The sequence below is a fragment of the Caenorhabditis elegans genome, chromosome X (assembly GCF_000002985.6).
Source record: "Caenorhabditis elegans chromosome X".
Classification (NCBI taxonomy): domain Eukaryota; kingdom Metazoa; phylum Nematoda; class Chromadorea; order Rhabditida; family Rhabditidae; genus Caenorhabditis; species Caenorhabditis elegans.
In genome coordinates, this window is record NC_003284.9 from 14,068,021 (window position 1) to 14,084,765 (window position 16,745).

Consider the following 16,745-nt stretch of genomic DNA (forward strand, 5'->3'; position numbering starts at 1 on the left):
AAGATGAAAAAAAACTAGTAAAAAGACGCGAGTAAAACAATATAAAACTGTGATCTGTTTCAATTAAAAACTTAACTTATTAATTGTGATTTATTTGGGAATGAAATATAATTCAGAGAAGAGCTGCCTGAACCAAAAAAATTATCTTAATATTTGTGAAACTTTCTAACTCAAAATTGTTCTAGCAAAAGCGTTTAAAAGCCATTTTAAAAAAATTAAACGATAACACGTGAAATTTGTGCAATGTTTTCTATTCGTTATTTACTAGATGACAGTACGCTTAATGACGCTGGTTTTGTCCAAGTACAATCAACAAAAATATGTCAAAAATTGTTAAGATTATTCGCCAGCGCTAAGATTGAGTAATAGGAATAGCATGAAGAATGACGAAGTACAACGAATATTACGCCGCGAACGATGAATAGTAAACGATCTACACTTGTATTTCCCCTCTCACTGCCTCTAACGACATAAAGTGGATTTGTTTTGAGGGAGGCGATTGTCCTCTTGTACAACAGGTGTTCTCAGGAATATGACAAGAGAGAAACTAACACGTACTAGTAATTAAAAAACGGAGTAGATTAATGGTAAGTCAGAAATCACCATTATGATAAGATAAGGAAAGAACAAGTGAAGCGTCTTGAGGGATAACAGTAGGCGGAGTCTAGGTAGTGTTTGAAATATGAGGGAGATGGAGACTTTTTCTTTTCGTTTTATTCACCTTGTCATATGTGAGGAGAGTGAGGGACGGGCGGACCTAGAAAAGACACAAAGGCCGGTTTTCTGTAGCCCAGCTTCTTCATCTGCATCTCCAACGTCTTCGTCATCTTATTCCCCTACTCCCTACTCCCAAATGTGTGACTGATTTGGTTAGTGGTGGTGAACAACTGGTTATTGACGTTTTCCGTTAACCTTTCTGATGCTTTATCTTCGCTGTTTCTTGGGTGTAAAACAGATGTGAACAAGTGCCGATAGCTTACACAATGGTTACACCTGAAATTGCCGTTCCCTTCTTCGGCAGACTTGAGATTAGAGGTCATAGGACAGTTATATTGGGAAAAATCAAAGGCTAAAGTATGCTTATTCGTTTTACAAAAATAGTATTTCAAACTACTTCAAAACAATTGAATTTTATGAAAATCGAAAAGACAAACTGTAATTAACATCTTGTTAAAAGCTTAACAATTAAGTTAAGTGATCTACTACATATCTCCAAAATTCTTTAAGGTTTTGCCACAGAAATTCTTTATTGTGACTAAAAAGGTACTACCCGTCTTTAGATATAACTACTAAACATTCCTAGGATTCTTCAATGCATTGCCAATTTTTTATTAGAGTGAGCTGTAAATTTAAAATATTTGTGGTACATAGTTCACCTCGTAACTTTAACAACTAAATTTTTAGTTTCAAACATTCAAGTTTTTGAAACGATTTTTCAAACTTATATTAAGTTAATTAAAGTTCCATCCATATAACAAATATCAATAGGAGAATGACAAAACATTGGAATAAATAATAGATCTTTAAATTTGTTACTTGTTTTTTACAGTAAAGAAAGCGAACATTGGCAATGAATAATGATCAGATGGTAGGCAGGTCGACGAAAGGACAAGCGTAAAAAATGGCGGAAAGCAAAAGCTTGTTGATAATACGATTGCGCAACTTCCAATTCCATTTCGGATGACATTGAGAGATAAACGATCGCCACTTTTTCTAGCTTTCGCCTACCCGATTGGGTTTTCACTTTTTTGTTGCATTGGGTTAGACAGGTTAGAACCGAATCAAAGAAACTTGTAGAACAAGGGAACTGCATTTTGTAAGAGTAGGTAACTTTTTGATACATTTTATTAATGAAATTGTTGAAAATTACAATTAATGTGCAAAAGATGAATTTACAACAATAATACAAGATGTGGTACAATGATCAATTGATTTTGTATGTGCCAAAGCATTGCGGAATATTTTATCTTCCAACCAAAAAACAATTAACGGGCTACCATACGGTGGAATTTCTTACCTTCCAATCAAAAAACAATTAACAGTTGAAACTTTAACGTTAGAAACTTATTGGAAAAACTATAAAAATAGAAATAATTGCACTGAACGCCAGGAAGCGTTTCAAATTAAAAAGTTTTGTTGAAAACTAGTTTATTATATTTTACTTTAAATTGAAATTGTTGTATTCTGAATAAAATATTTTATAATAGGTTCTGAAAAACTGGAAATTATTATTAAACTACTTGCTCTGCAACATGCTCGAACGTTGATGGTACAACAATGAAAACACGTAACAGTGAGCATTTCGGTTACCGTATTTCCTCTATTAGTCATGCATGCAAGACTAATTTTTAATTATTCTGTAGGGGTGCAAGACTAATAGAGACTGCAAAATTATTAGAGGCTGCAAAACTAATTTTCGAATGCCCCATAAATTTGGAAAGTGATAAATTTTTAATAGAAAATTTACCCTTATGCCATTAAAAAAAATAGAAAATACATAATTTTCCGATATTTCATCAATAATGTGAACGCTTTTAAATTTTCTTTACTCCAAAAAATACAATACCTGTATCCTTAACAACACTACAAAGTTGTTTTGAATGTTAGCGCTAGAGTCCTTTGAAACTAATTTATATTAATAAAAGCATTTTAAATTCTCCTTCGCATTGGAAAATGATATGAAAAACATTGTTTGGTCATTTCTTAAATTGTTATCGTTAATAAATGCATAGTTAAAAATTTTTATTTGAAGTTATGTCAAAAATTTATCTTCAAACGCTTCTGATTATTCAGACCAGAAATTTAACATTCCTGTACTGTCCATATTGCTCACACTAATGGGCTTAAATTGGCCTGAGCCAATAGTTCTGCTCGCAACAATTAATGTGAAACGACGTTATTTAATTATTACAAAAACTGAATTTATTTTTTTGAAAAACAAACATCCACAAACAGTTCTAAACTACATACAAAACATTGGACTTGTTATGACAATTCAGATAATAAATAATGCATTGTGTGCACAAATAACATTGAGTTATTTTCTACCCGACTTCCCAACAAGCAGTCGTAAACACCAAATGAACGACCGAAACTACGATAAGATTGGGGTCAGCTGAAAACTGATAACAATCTCTGTGCATTGCATGGCTCACTTGTCTGTCATTCACAGCAAAAAATGCGCACGTCGCTCGTCGTGTGCCTTTTTTGGCTTCTATTTCAATTACATACAACACATGGCTACAATACGCTCGTTAACCTCGCTGGAAACTGGGAGTTCTCTTCAAGTAACAAAACTGTCAATGGAACAGGTATGTACTATATTTTATAAATGACAGCTTTTCACTGTTAAATTTCTCGTGGTAGACTTGTGTTTACTAAAAATATTCTAATTAAAATTACGACTCTGAAACCTACAAAATTTTAATTGTAGAAAATAAAAATAAAAAACTTTGTACATTGTAGAATTAGTGGATTTTGTTTGAATTTCAATTAGAGCAAATTTATTGTTTTTAAATAAAAGGTTTTACATTTATGAGAATTTTCCGTCACAGTTTTGGTAATTTGACAAATCTTCTGAAAGTATGGGAATGTTTTCACAATTTAGAATTATTTTAACAATCGATCCTTTAGAATTTAAAATACAAATAGTTGAAACATGTTTAGAAAAAAATAAATTTTCAAATGAAAAATAATCAACCAAAAAGATTTGTTGCAAGATTATAAAATAAGAACTATATCGGAAATATCGAAAACTTTTTGGACGTTGAAAAAGTGAATATATGAAAATGATGAATCTAGACACCACTCGAAAGAACGAAAAAATCAAAAACCAAACAAAACGGTGTGTCCTCGGATAAAAACGCGTTCAATTCTTTCTCATTTTGCAGGAACCGTTCCCGGAGACATTTATTCGGATTTATACGCCTCGGGAATCATCGACAATCCGCTTTTTGGGGAGAATCATCTGAATCTAAAGTGGATTGCCGAGGATGATTGGACGTATAGCAGAAAGTTTCGATTGATAGATCTAGACGACACGGTGAGAACACTACAATGAGCATCAAAACACAACCTTTTTGCAAAAAACATCTTCTCCGATAGATGACCGCCAACATTTTACCTCTTTTCCGCATTTTCATCAAACTTGCCCCCATATTAATAAATACATTACAGGTTGGCGCCTTCCTCGAAATTGAGAGCGTTGACACAATTGCCACCGTGTATGTGAACGGACAAAAAGTCTTGCATTCAAGAAACCAATTTCTGCCCTATCATGTCAACGTGACGGACATCATTGCACTCGGTGAAAATGACATAACGATCAAGTTCAAAAGTTCAGTGAAATATGCGGAAAAGCGAGCGGATGAGTACAAAGTGAGGCCTTTTACATTTCCAAAATAATGTAATAAACTCTGTAGGCATCTTTTTTTAACGCTAAACCAGCAGGGTACCAGGAAATTAAATGACTTGTTTTTTAAATGGTACATTCCAAATTTTACATTTTTTTGGTATTGTATACAATGCATACCAAAAATTGCAACCTATATACATTTAAAATTTACGTTACGTTTTATTAAGCTTCGTAACGTATTGAAAAAATTTTCAGAAAATATTCGGGCATTCTCTTCCACCAGATTGCAACCCGGACATTTATCATGGAGAATGTCATCAAAACTTTATTAGGTTTGAGAAAATTCTAAGTTTTTTCAAATGAGAAATTATTGTTTTCAGAAAGGCCCAATACAGTTTTGCCTGGGATTGGGGACCGTCTTTTCCAACAGTTGGAATCCCAAGCACTATCACTATAAATATCTACAGAGGACAATATTTCCATGATTTCAATTGGAAAACTAGATTTGCTCATGGTATATTGGTTGTGATAAGGGTACTTTTTCAACAAAATATTTTTTTATAGGAAAATGGAAAGTCGCTTTTGAATTCGACACATTCCACTATGGTGCAAGAACCATTGAGTACTCTGTTCAAATTCCTGAGCTCGGAATCAAGGAGTCTGATTACTATAGACTATCAGCCACCAAGAGTTTGCAAACAAGATCAAAAAACATCATGTCCCTATCAATTCCAATGGAACACGAACCAGAACGTTGGTGGCCAAATGGAATGGGAGAGCAGAAACTTTATGACGTTGTGGTGTCAATGGGAGGCCAAGGTATTAATGATAACTAGTTAATAATCTATGATCATCTATTTACAGTGAAAGAAAAGAAAATTGGATTCAAGACAGTTGAGCTAGTTCAAGATTTAATTGATCCTAAGAAGCCAGAGAAGGGAAGAAATTTCTATTTTAAAATCAACGATGAGCCTGTTTTCCTAAAAGGAACAAATTGGATTCCTGTTTCAATGTTCCGGTCAGACAGGGAAAATATTGCTAAGACCGAATTTCTGCTGGATTCTGTCGCTGAAGTGGGAATGAACGCAATTCGAGTTTGGGGTGGCGGATTTTATGAGTCGAATCATTTCTATTATTATGCGTCCAAAAAAGGCATCCTTGTGTGGCAGGTGGGTGATTATACATAAATTAGTTAGTAGGAATAAGAATCTTGTTATCCAAAATAGAATAAGTATGGTGATTTTGTGGAAAAGTGAAAAGTTTTAAAGCTGGAGTAGCGCCAGTGGGGATTTCGTCTAAATACACTTATAATGATCCAAAGCGGGCGAACATGATTAAAAAAACACTCCAAAAATGTTTAGGTTTTTCATAATTTCCTGGCCAAGTTTTGGAAAACTGCCAAAATTTTGAAAAATATGGACGTTTGAAAAAATCCAAAGCAATGTAGCATGTTCTGACCCCTACAATGTTTTAATACAAATAATAAAAACAATATTACAGTGTAAAAATGCAAAAAAAATTTTTTAATGGTCGACTTCCAAAATTATGAGTGGCAAAAACTGAGTATTTGTCACTTTTTGACAGTAAATAAAAAATTTTCAAAGAAAATTCGAGAAAAGTTTTATTATAATATTTTGTCATTTTGGCACTTTTTGAACACAATTTTGAACACACCCCACTGGCGCTACTCTACCTTTAAATGAACTGCAAGGAAAACACCAAAGTTAATAATGAAAAATTATTAGATAACTGTGATTTTTTCAAGATTCTTATATTAACTTATTCCGTTTAATAATTTTAGAATTATAATTCAAAATATTGAACTTTTTTAAAATTTTCTTCAACTTTCGACACACTTTCAGGATCTTATGTTTGCCTGTGCATTATACCCAACAACCGAGGAGTTTATACAAAATGCAGAGGAAGAAGTATCTTACAATGTGGATCGTATCAGCCAACACACCTCTGTTATCGTGTTCTCAGGGAATAATGAAAATGAAGCCGCGATTCGAGGACACTGGTGGAAAGCGTCCAATTACACTGAAAGCCAGCAAGTGAAAGATTATGTGCTTTTGTATCAGAGACTGGCGAAGATTGCAAAGAAGGTGGCTCCAACGATACCATTTATTATGTCGAGTCCGTCGAACGGCGTGGAAACTGAAGAGTGAGTGATTTAGATGTTTTTGTTGTTGTGAAAAAGTTGTTTCGTGCGAGGAGAAAAACGCTTTTGAAAAATTAATTTTGTTGAAAGCATAGTCACACATGATCATTTCAGGGAAGGGGGAGTTTCCAAAAACCCCTACGACGTAAGATATGGTGATATTCACTATTACAACGAATTTGTGAACTTATGGAGAGATGATACTTATTTGACACCTAGATGTGCATCTGAGTATGGTGTCCAAAGTTATCCAATGAAGTGAGTTGAAAGTTTTATGATTTTTTTTACTATTTTGTCTCAGAGAAACAATGCTCAACTGGATTAACGAGTCGGACTGGGAGTACACAAGCAAAGCAATGTTCCATAGGCAGCACCACCCTGGAGGAATTGCGACTAATCTGCTAATGATTTTCCAGCATCTTCCGGTAAGTTCCATTTACGTCCTTTCCAGTTCAACGATGTGTTTTAGATTCCGGCGGAATGCGGATCGAAATCAGTTTCTGACGTTCCATCTTGTAAGTATATTTCATCAGCATCTTACATGAGCAGATTGGCATACTTCTCGCAAGTTCACCAGTCTATTGCACTAAAAACCCAAACCCTTCACTATCGAAGATTCCGGAATACAACAACAAATGAAGGACTTGGAAACACAATGTGTGCAATGTACTGGCAGTTGAATGATGTTTGGGCTGCTCCGACGTGGTCCACAATTGATTTTGAACAAAACTGGAAAATGGCACATTATGAAGCTAGGAGGTTCTTTTCAAATGTAGCTGTGTATTCGGTAAGTTGAATTTATCACGAGAGTTTTTTAAGCAAATAAGTTTAAAAATGTTTCAGTTTGCTGATGAAACCGACTTCAACTTGAAAGTATTCCTTCTCAACGATAATCCATATTTACTACACAATATTACTGTTAACGTACAAATGCTCAGCTGGGGCAATGGTCTTGATCCAATTCTCACAAATGAGTTCCATATTGATAGTGTACCTGCGGGAAGCTCGGAAGTATTAAAAACTGGGTAAGTTTATGCGAAATGAGGTTCTTGTAAACAATTTGATTTTCAGAATCACATTCTCCAAAATCACAGAATTATCGGAATATTTATACGTGTCAACGCTATATGATTCATCTGGGGTGAAAATTCATGAAGATGTACTAGTTCCGGATTTCTTGTTTGAGGTGAGGGATGGCTCAGGATTTTTTTCAATTTTTGCAGTGAAAGGTGGAGTAGGTACGTAGGTACGTAGGTACTAGGGTGCTCTTAGTACTCTGGTAGCCTAATACCCTAGTACCTTAGTGAGTTGTTGCCACTTTCTGAGAAATCTTAAACTACAAAGTTTATAAAACTTTATAAAGTTTATAACGTCGCAGTTTATAAGATGTAAATTTTCAGGTTGATTTCAACACATTTGGTGATGTACAAATAAGTGATGTTCAACGAATTGACGAAAAAACTTACGATCTCACCATTACCACGGATAGAGTCTCACCATTTACTTGGATAACTTGCAAAAAACCGTTCACCGGCTGGTTCAGTGACAATGGGTTCCACATGATTCAGAGGCTGCGGAAGATCAGACTTATCGCAAAGTTTGAAGTAGATCTTGAGAAATCCGACTTCACAGTTTGTAACCTTAAGAATTGTTACGTTTGAGTTGTATAATTTTGCCTTTTGTCTATGTTCAAATTATGTCTTGTTACTTTGATTTTTGTTTAAAAACAATTACAACAAAAATAAATAAACAGTTTGTTGGAACCGTATCTTGAAACAATTTAAGTGGATTGCGTTGAGTTAGGAGACTTCCCATTTGTCGCGATAACTGTCTGATTTTCATGTTTCGGTAGTTCGACGGCATTCAAAAATGACTTTTTCTTCTCCGGTTCTGTGCCATTATAAAGGGAACCTTCTTTTTCTTCGTTTTCTTCATCATTCGAATTGCTGATGTAAACCATTGGTTCTTCAGTGGTTGTTTCCTTAATTGCAGTTGATGTTTCAATTTCTGTAAATAGTGCACATTTTTGCAAACTAGTAAACCCAACCAAACAACACATACCAGTTGAACTAATCTCTGTCGCTGTACTAGAAACATGGATTGTGGTGCTTTCAACTGTTGTAGAGTCTGTAGAGAATTCAGAAGTTCTTCTGGTGGCAGGTGGAATATACTGTGGGTCTAAAGGTCCGGCATTTTCTCTTGTGTATGCGGATTCATCTTCTCCTTGAATAAAATTTAAAACGTGAAAACTAGTAATATGGTAGTAGATACCTGTAGTCATCGATGAGTCTTCTGAATAATCCTCACTAGAGTTTAACGTTGTAGCTTTGTACTCCGCAGTCATGGTCACAGTAGATTCTATAGTTCCTGATTTTTAATAAAATCAAAAATTAAAAATCATTTCCTTTTGAATTGTGGTGTATGATGATGAAGTTTATGTAATTGTTTTTTGTTGAAAAGTGGATCTTACAACAGTAAATGTCTGTTGAAGTTATGCTAATACTCTTTGAAATATGGCAAAAATGAAAGTATATTTTGAAATTTCTTTACAATTTCTAATTCCGGGATAGAGTTTCCATAATAAATGCTTCATCTCTAATAAAGCTACCAAAACTTTTTTCTAGAGCAACTCACGAATAGAATCTGGTGTTACAGCTGAAGTTCTTAATGTCGACGATGGCTCCGTGGATGGTGATGGATCTGAATAATGCTATTCCTAGCCGTGAGCTTAATGGGAAAATTTACCATTGGTGATGGCTCCGGATGTAGAAATATACACGGGCGTCGAGGACTGAGGATCTTCTGAATGAACTCGAAAATGAAAATAAAAATATTGACTTCCAAGGCCTCTTCAATTGAGATATGTATTTTATTGGTTGGTCCTTGTAGATTTGAGTTTTGATACACAATGATTTAGATGCTTCAGAAAAATGAAGCGTGAAATAGTTTCAATAACTTACAATACAAAGATAATATTCAAAAATGCATATATTTTACAATTGGAACTCCATTTTTTTCTGTTAAACGTATCACTCACCCGATGACCATTCTGTATCTATCTCCTCTTCACTGGATGACGAATTTCTGACCGTCACGTCAGGAACAAATGGCACTTTAATACCTAAAATATATTTTTTCGAAATAAATTACACCGGATCATTTACCTTTTTCGGTGATGTTCATGGATTCTCCAAAAACCTTTTGCAAAAGATCAACCATCTCTCTGAATTCTTTGTCATCTGGTCTATCGAAAAACGCAATGTTTTGAAGTTTTTTGTTCAGCTCCAGTGTATCAGAGGTTGACAGGGTTCCATTTTTATGCGAATCCAACAAATGCCTGCCGAACTCCAACAACTTCTGCCTATTATTGTCTTCCAGCATTGGTTTGAAGAACTTTTCATAATATGCTCGAGAAGCAAGAATTTTGTGGAAGAGCTGTTGCTTGAGCACTTCCTGGGTAGGAACCCGAATCATTTCCCTAACAATATCAGTCATTTCGGCTCTTTCTGGGTTATTCAAAAGTCGAATGTACTCCTTTCGTCCAAAGATAACATTCAAAATATCGTTCACCAGCTCATCCTCAATAACTGGCACTGACGCATATCTCAGTTGTCCAGTTTTGTCGAAGGAATGGTCTTTTACGTACTCCATCACCAAGTCAAGATCTTCATCATCGGTAGAATGTCTGACAAAATGTTCCGGCGTAGAAGGCACATGAGAGACAACATTTTCTTTAGTGGAATACAAAAGACCGTTTAACGTTTTGGTGAAAGCTGCAAAACTCTAAAGTACATAGTAAAACTAACTTTTCCTAATCGTTTTCAAATTTCTATACTAAAATAAAAAATTGGAAGAACATTTTAAAATTCAAAATAACGCGAATTTCAAACAACAGAAAGTGGGAAATTAGTCAATATTGTTCACAATAATACGTACCGTTTTCCATTTCAGAAGGACTCATCTCATAGAATTTACTACCATCGTAAATTGGAACTTGTCTAATTGTAGCATCATAGTCGTAATATTCAGCCTGAGGTATTTATAGGAGTTTTATTACAAAAAGTCGATATTCTTACGTGGCATAAACAGAATAAAAGAAGAAGATGGAAAACTACCATCGTGACCGTTGGAATGATCATTGTGATGTGCTCAATATGCTTTTATAGTTCAACAAAATTATGCATAATCGAATTTAGACAGGCACACGGTGTTCGATGTTTTATTATTTTTCGTTGAGCGGGGGAAGGGAAATAACGATAGAAATCTTCTAGTTCAAATTCAACTAGTACGAATTCATTTTCAAACGATATTGGTTGAAAATGCTCAATTTATGCTATTTTTGTAGGCAATGGGAATAACAAGGGAGTTATTTTTTGCTAGAGTCTTGGCGGGTTCCTGTAGCAGAGTTCTTTCTCTCTTTTCTGGATAAATAGGTGTGACCTAAAACGATTTATTTCGGGGTCTACAATTCTCTAAGTCTGAACGAAGTTTTTGTTCGAATAGATAAATTCAGGCTCAATGATTATTTAAAAGATAATTCTAAGTTTTTGCACTTTTTTAATGATTTGTTTCCAGGGGGGGGGGGGGGCAGATAGCTCAGTCGGTAGTGATGGCCGCTAGCAATCTGGAGGTCACGAGTTCAAATCCGGTCTCACCCCCTAGGTTCACCCAGCCTCTATTGGGAAGTGGAGCAATCCACGACTGGATTATTGGTCACAGTTCCCGGCTAGGAAGTGGCTTATATTATAGTCCAGTGGGAGCATGACCAGGCAGTGTACCTGACTCTCAGATCCGCAGTGCACTTGAAGAACGGATCGTCCTTCAATCCTTTAAACTCACATTGCTCACCAAACACAAATCTCACATTAATAACAGTTTTATTCATGATAAAATTATGAATTTCATATTAAAAAATTTGTCAGTATCTCAATAAGTGTAATGAAAAATTATTAAAAATCATGCTAGAAGCCACAAAACCAAAGCCAAAAAGAAAAGTAAATCGTTTTGTGACACTAGTGAAGCACAAAAAACACAGATCCCATCAAGAACGCAAAAATCACCAGAAGTGCCAGAACAAATAGAGCGGTCTGAAAATGTTTTACGTCTCTAATATTGTGAGGTGACAAATTTTAAAACACTTACAGATTTAATGTATTTCCACCAGATTCGTTTGCTCTTCGAATTCTTCTTCTTTTTCGATTTTTGAAAAATTTGAACAGGAGCTTCCGCGGGCTCGATGACGATAATCGAGGATGAGGTTGTTTTCAGAGGCATTGCCGACAGAAATGTCGCAAAATAATGAGGAATGTGAAATCACAAGTTTAAAAAATTTTATGAGCTATTTTTTCAAATCTTAATTCCCCGAAATCGTCATGGATAATTTATTGTTACTAGGATTTTATTATTGACAAACGCTGATTTATCACAAAATTTGCAGCATCGTAAATTCCTAGAAAAATACTTTTTTCCGAGCTGATAAAAAGTTTGAAAAAATTTCTAAAACAAGAAAATGCCGTAAATTGGTAGTTGGGAAGAAAATTTTAAAAATTTGAGTTTACATCTTTTGAAAACATGAATAGAATTGGTCTTTGACATGATATGCGTTTACATAACATTATTGGTACAATGAGAAATTAAAATTGGAATTAGGGGAAAACTGAGATTTTTTCAATTTTCAAAAAATCATATCAAATTTAGAAAATTTTTTTGAACTTTTTGATCATGATATTCTGTCATTGTGACCCCATAGGCATGTTTTAAAGCAATTTCCCCACAAAGTGTTGTCCTTCTTTAATAAGTCTATAAGGTTTTTTGAGTGAATACTACTAGGCTGGTTTCTATAAATAAGTATATATACGTTTATTAATTTTTTAAAGTCCTTGAAAACATGAATAAATAGTGAAGACTAGCCCCGGGGACCCTACTCTCTTTCTGAGAAAGACTACCTGAAAATGTATAATTTATAAGAACTCTGAGTTGCAAAAATGCTGTCAATTAACAAATTACTTAACAATATTGATCTAGCAAGCCGGTCTGCGAAGCTCTAAATTAAACACAAATTTAGAAAAAAACTCGGGAAAACAAAAAATAAATAAGAATTAAAACTATCAAGTCATAAATATTGGAAATATATCAATTTCCTTCGTCACTGTTCAAAATTAATCGGAACTCATCGTCCTCGCATTTCACAAGATGACTCATTTTCTGGTTGATGAACACGACCAGATCAACATTATAGGAAACGCGATTTGGAGCTTCATATATTGAATCTTTCTGAATTTAAATTTTTCATCATTTATCCGTATTAGAGCTGAGCTCACCGTAACTCTGACATTTTTGCGTTTGCAAAGCTCGAGATAATCAATAATTTGGCGTGCTATCTCGTAGCTTTCCGTTTTCTTATCGATTAGAAGCCTGAAATCATCCAAATATTTATTTATAGTTCTTTTCAAAACTTTCAAAACCAACCTCAAAATTGTAGTATTTCTATAGTCGTAATTTGATTTTTCCAGTGATTCAGACTGATGGTTGGTGTTTCCATATGACTCGGTTCTGAAAAGTTAAATAAATTTATGTATGCAACTTTTTATTTGAGACAATTGTATTTAGGAATAGTATCTCCTGAATGGCTACGCTTTTCAGGTACCCACTGAGTACTGTCTTGGTTATTGCAAAATTTTGTTTTTCACGCCTATTCTTAATTTCAGATGCTTGATTCTTTATCTAGGAGAAAAATGTTTTGGCTGAACCTACCTTCCATTCGTCAAAAATTGATCATACGAGTTGTACGGCTGCTCAGCTTGACGTCCGCTATGCTGCGATTGGTGTGAAAAGTTTCTGAAAAAATGTAATTTGAAAAAATACATTTGTTGCAGTTTTTAAACGACGTTGGCCAAATTTTCATTAAGCTTTATAGGAGGCATCGCGAGTCAGGCAGATCTTAGCCTACTTTGAGAGAGAGCCAGATTCAACGTCCACACCAGATCTAATAGGTTTTTCATCGAAGTATAAGCCCTATTTCGAATTTACCTGGAGTTTTCAGGGTATGGATTGTATGAGTTTGCCCGTTCATGATGTCCATTATATTGATGGTGGTTATATCTGAAAAATCCGTATTTCGTCTGATAAATAATATTAAAATTACCCATCAAATGTTGAGATGTTGATATAACTGGCATTTCTAGACTCCTGCTGGCGTGGATTATACTCCGAACTGAAAAATGATTTAATTTATTTATTGTATAAAAATCGTATGTTTTTCAGCCTGATGCCCCTTCTCTATGATTTTTTTACGTTTAAAGCTTGTGTTTTCAAAGTTTTTCATAAATAATGAATGCATTACAATATAAGTCCAAGTTATTACAAATATGGAATTTCAGTAGAAATTACACCTTTTTTTTAACATTTCGCCCATTAAAATTTACCTTGAGTTTTCGAGGACCTGATTGTATGGGTTGTACTGTTGATGATGATTATTGTAAGGATGGTAGTTTCGTCTGTGAAATAAATATGTATTTTGCTATGGAGCAATAGCATAGTACTTACCCATAACTGCCCGCCTTTTGCTGGTATTGGTTGTATTCCACACTTGAAAAACAAATTTAAAAACATAAGTTTAAAAAAAAATTGTGTGGGGTGCCTAATTGATCTTATAAGATCAATTGCGTAAGAAAATTTTACCTGGAAATAGTTGAATTCTGATCGTGAGACTGCTGGTGGTGCTGATGGTGCTGCGGTTGATTGTAGTTTGGTCTAAATTACATCTTATATTATGAAAATACTTGATCATTCAATATTTATACCTATATGGATGCTCTTGTACATTGTTTTTTTTCGTATAACAGTTTAAACACTCACCTGCTTACATGCGAATTAATCCCTTCATGATAGACATTTTGACTTGATGCTCTTTGAATGTCTCGTCTGCAAAAAAATGTTAAATTATTGTAAAAACTGATTTTAACTTACGGATCACAATAGGGTAAATGATCGGAGGACGTATTTTTCAACCTAAAAAATATATTTTTAACAATTTAACAACTAAAAAAGATGTTTTATACCATTCCTGCTGTCCATATGATTTGTTATTGTAAACGTCTTGATTTCTATCAGTGTAGTTGATGCCATTCGATGAGTTTTCATATTTATCTTGATGTGAATTGATTGAGCTTTGCCGATAGTCATTGTTCTAAAGTAAAGTCCAAATTTTAAAAAAAATTGTGCATAAATACTCACATAAGACTTCTGCATTTCAGGTTCCAATTGTTGACGCTCAGCTTCTTCCTTTATTTTTTCTCGATGGTTTAGATTATGTCTCTGAAATTATGAAATTAGAAAAAAAGACTTTATCTTCTCTTTTTTCTTTTTTTCTTTTTTTTCAAGAGTCAATTTATACAGTTTTCATCACATTAATTCGTAAATTTTTGCTAAGTGAGAAGATTATTTTATAAGCTCATTTCTGGGCTAGAAAATATAATTTGTCATATACATATATACTCACCAGCCTATCTGCATCAATAGTTTTTTGATCAAGAGATGCCAAAAATTCAGCAGACAAACGCTCTTCTTCAGACAATCGCTTTCGTTTTTCCTCTTCGGTTTCTCCTTTTTGAACATTTTCAACTGAATCAGTTTCATAATTATTCTTCATTTCATCTGGCTTTTCATCTATGTTAAATCCTTCATTGGTTTCTGCGCTTGTTGGCTTTTCTTGTCCTTGTTCTAACGGTTTACCACTTCCACCAAAGTATTTCAATTGAATCAAATAAGATTCATCTTCATCCTCTTCTTCGCTACATTTTCCGTTGCTTTCTGAATCGTGAAATTCATCAATTGATATTTCATCTTCACAATTGCTGGATGGCAGTTTTCCCGATGCATTTTTAAGATCATGCATTGACTCTTCCTTTTTGAAGCTTCTTATTAGATTCAAGTATGCGGTTTCTTCGTCGTCACTTTCAGGATCTTCTTCATGGTTTTTGGCGTTCTGAAAATAAAAAAGTTAAGCAAGTTGCGCATATTGCTGAAATATTAAGGAAAAAGGCGTTCTGGCTAGAATTATGTTATATATATATATATATATATATATATATATATATATATATATATATATATATATATATACCTGATCACTGTTCCGAGTTGATTTTTGATTCTCTCCAAAAAATTGTTCGATGGAAATGTTCTTCTCTACCGACATTTGCTTTTCTATTTTTTCCTCAATTTCACTATTTCCAATGCGGTTTCTTTCGATATAGTTTTTTCGATTTATTCCATTACATGCTGTTGCATTTTCGCCAGTGTTTTTGAGGTTTTCCGTGTTAGATTCATCCTTATCCTCTTCGTGCCGGCATTCTTCGTCGACTCCTGCCTGCAAAACCATGGTGGTATTTTTCTGAATTTTGATGCTCCGCATTAAATTTTGCATTTTCATAAACCCTATATTTTATATTGAAGCGGTGTACCGCACTAATTTTCAAAAAAACAGCGGTGGATCTCTTTTTTTCGAAAGGTTTCATTAGTCTTAAACTATAATAATTTACAAGTTCTGAACAACTTTCAACGAAAAATTATTTGAAGTTGTGAAAATTTATATCATCCAAAAAATTGTAGAAGTTAAATTAGGAAGCATTAACCAACACTTTTTCGTAATGTTTGTTCTTGAAGAATTTGTAACCAACTCACTTTATCCCTGCCCATTTCCCCGTGTCCGTGTTCTTCAGTTAATCGATTAGTGTCGTCAGCTGCGAACACAAGAAATTGGTCTTCGTGGTCGGACATACCCTGCAAAAAAATGCGTATAATTTTTTGTGAAAAATTTAAAATTAAAAAAATTGTAAAGTTGCGTTCACTTATTGAATTTTTAACTGGAAGCTATGGAGGAACAAGGGAGGTAGAAAAACGAACAGATACAAAATGGCATGATGGGTGGTAAAGTGAGACTGGACGTAATAGACGGAGAGAAAGAGCGCGTTATGTGCGATTTTATGGCAAAGGAAAGAGAGGAAAGATGACTCGTTCAAAAGCAGAAACTCGTAAGACCCTCCCGTCGTGAGAGCAGTAACCCAATCCAAGCATTTTTTGGGACCTGATTAGCCGCGGCCTTTTTTCGCTCTAAGCCCATAATGAGAAATTCCGTTTTCCTGAAAACATTTTTAGCGGGAAACTCTGAATATGTAAAAGCTTATGGAAAATTGGGAACTGTTTAAAAATATTCAAGAAACTTCGAGG

The 16,745-nt window shown here is 34.3% G+C and overlaps 3 protein-coding genes, 1 long non-coding RNA gene and 2 other non-coding genes across 6 annotated transcripts; 2 read left to right on the forward strand and 4 right to left on the reverse strand.

Moving 5' to 3' along the window:
* Positions 1-825: 825 nt before the first annotated feature.
* Positions 826-967, reverse strand: C33G3.9. Its single transcript, NR_072506.1, has one exon. It is a non-coding gene; the product is annotated as an Unclassified non-coding RNA C33G3.9 (non-coding RNA).
* A 2,174-nt stretch (positions 968-3,141) lies between these two features.
* C33G3.4 (putative beta-mannosidase) lies at positions 3,142-8,278 on the forward strand. The gene is made up of 14 exons (NM_077941.7): positions 3,142-3,311; positions 3,891-4,042; positions 4,177-4,377; positions 4,610-4,686; positions 4,735-4,868; positions 4,919-5,173; positions 5,219-5,523; positions 6,217-6,518; positions 6,630-6,773; positions 6,817-6,940; positions 6,985-7,302; positions 7,359-7,540; positions 7,587-7,701; positions 7,916-8,278. Exons 1-14 carry the CDS (start codon positions 3,179-3,181, stop codon positions 8,174-8,176), a joined length of 2,703 nt encoding a protein of 900 aa, NP_510342.1. The 5' UTR covers positions 3,142-3,178; the 3' UTR covers positions 8,177-8,278.
* On the reverse strand, positions 8,217-10,654 carry C33G3.5 (Dentin sialophosphoprotein-like; the record flags this gene model as incomplete). Its single annotated transcript, NM_077942.3, has 9 exons — positions 8,217-8,522; positions 8,577-8,738; positions 8,787-8,873; positions 9,150-9,215; positions 9,261-9,317; positions 9,553-9,636; positions 9,680-10,288; positions 10,452-10,545; positions 10,592-10,654. 9 exons carry the CDS (start codon positions 10,652-10,654, stop codon positions 8,296-8,298), a joined length of 1,449 nt encoding a protein of 482 aa, NP_510343.2. The 3' UTR covers positions 8,217-8,295.
* Positions 10,655-11,376: 722 nt separating this feature from the next.
* On the reverse strand, positions 11,377-12,017 carry linc-102. The gene is made up of 2 exons (NR_102233.1): positions 11,658-12,017; positions 11,377-11,602 (listed from the first exon to the last, which is right to left on the reverse strand). It is a non-coding gene; the product is annotated as a long non-coding RNA linc-102 (long non-coding RNA).
* Positions 12,018-12,360: 343 nt separating this feature from the next.
* On the reverse strand, positions 12,361-16,298 carry C33G3.6 (Non-specific serine/threonine protein kinase). The gene is made up of 16 exons (NM_077943.5): positions 16,200-16,298; positions 15,640-15,885; positions 15,016-15,501; positions 14,751-14,831; positions 14,576-14,703; positions 14,484-14,525; positions 14,373-14,438; positions 14,196-14,267; positions 14,061-14,102; positions 13,940-14,011; positions 13,660-13,728; positions 13,545-13,616; positions 13,269-13,352; positions 12,984-13,067; positions 12,836-12,929; positions 12,361-12,788 (listed from the first exon to the last, which is right to left on the reverse strand). Exons 1-16 carry the CDS (start codon positions 16,293-16,295, stop codon positions 12,648-12,650), a joined length of 1,875 nt encoding a protein of 624 aa, NP_510344.2. The 5' UTR covers positions 16,296-16,298; the 3' UTR covers positions 12,361-12,647.
* C33G3.8 lies at positions 15,574-15,642 on the forward strand. The gene has a single exon (NR_072507.1). It is a non-coding gene; the product is annotated as an Unclassified non-coding RNA C33G3.8 (non-coding RNA).
* Positions 16,299-16,745: the final 447 nt, after the last annotated feature.

Coding starts and splice junctions, on each gene's coding strand:
- C33G3.4 (NM_077941.7), top strand. CDS start 3,179: ATGCGCACGTCGCTCGTCGTGTGCCTTTTTTGGCTTCTATTTCAATTA. Junction 4,687..4,734: donor TGTCATCAAAACTTTATTAG/GTTTGAGAAAAT, acceptor TATTGTTTTCAG/AAAGGCCCAATACAGTTTTG. Junction 6,774..6,816: donor GTCCAAAGTTATCCAATGAA/GTGAGTTGAAAG, acceptor ATTTTGTCTCAG/AGAAACAATGCTCAACTGGA.
- C33G3.6 (NM_077943.5), bottom strand. CDS start 16,295: ATGTCCGACCACGAAGACCAATTTCTTGTGTTCGCAGCTGACGACACT. Junction 14,832..15,015: donor CTATTGATGCAGATAGGCTG/GTGAGTATATAT, acceptor TCATAATTTCAG/AGACATAATCTAAACCATCG. Junction 14,268..14,372: donor ATTAATTCGCATGTAAGCAG/GTGAGTGTTTAA, acceptor GATGTAATTTAG/ACCAAACTACAATCAACCGC.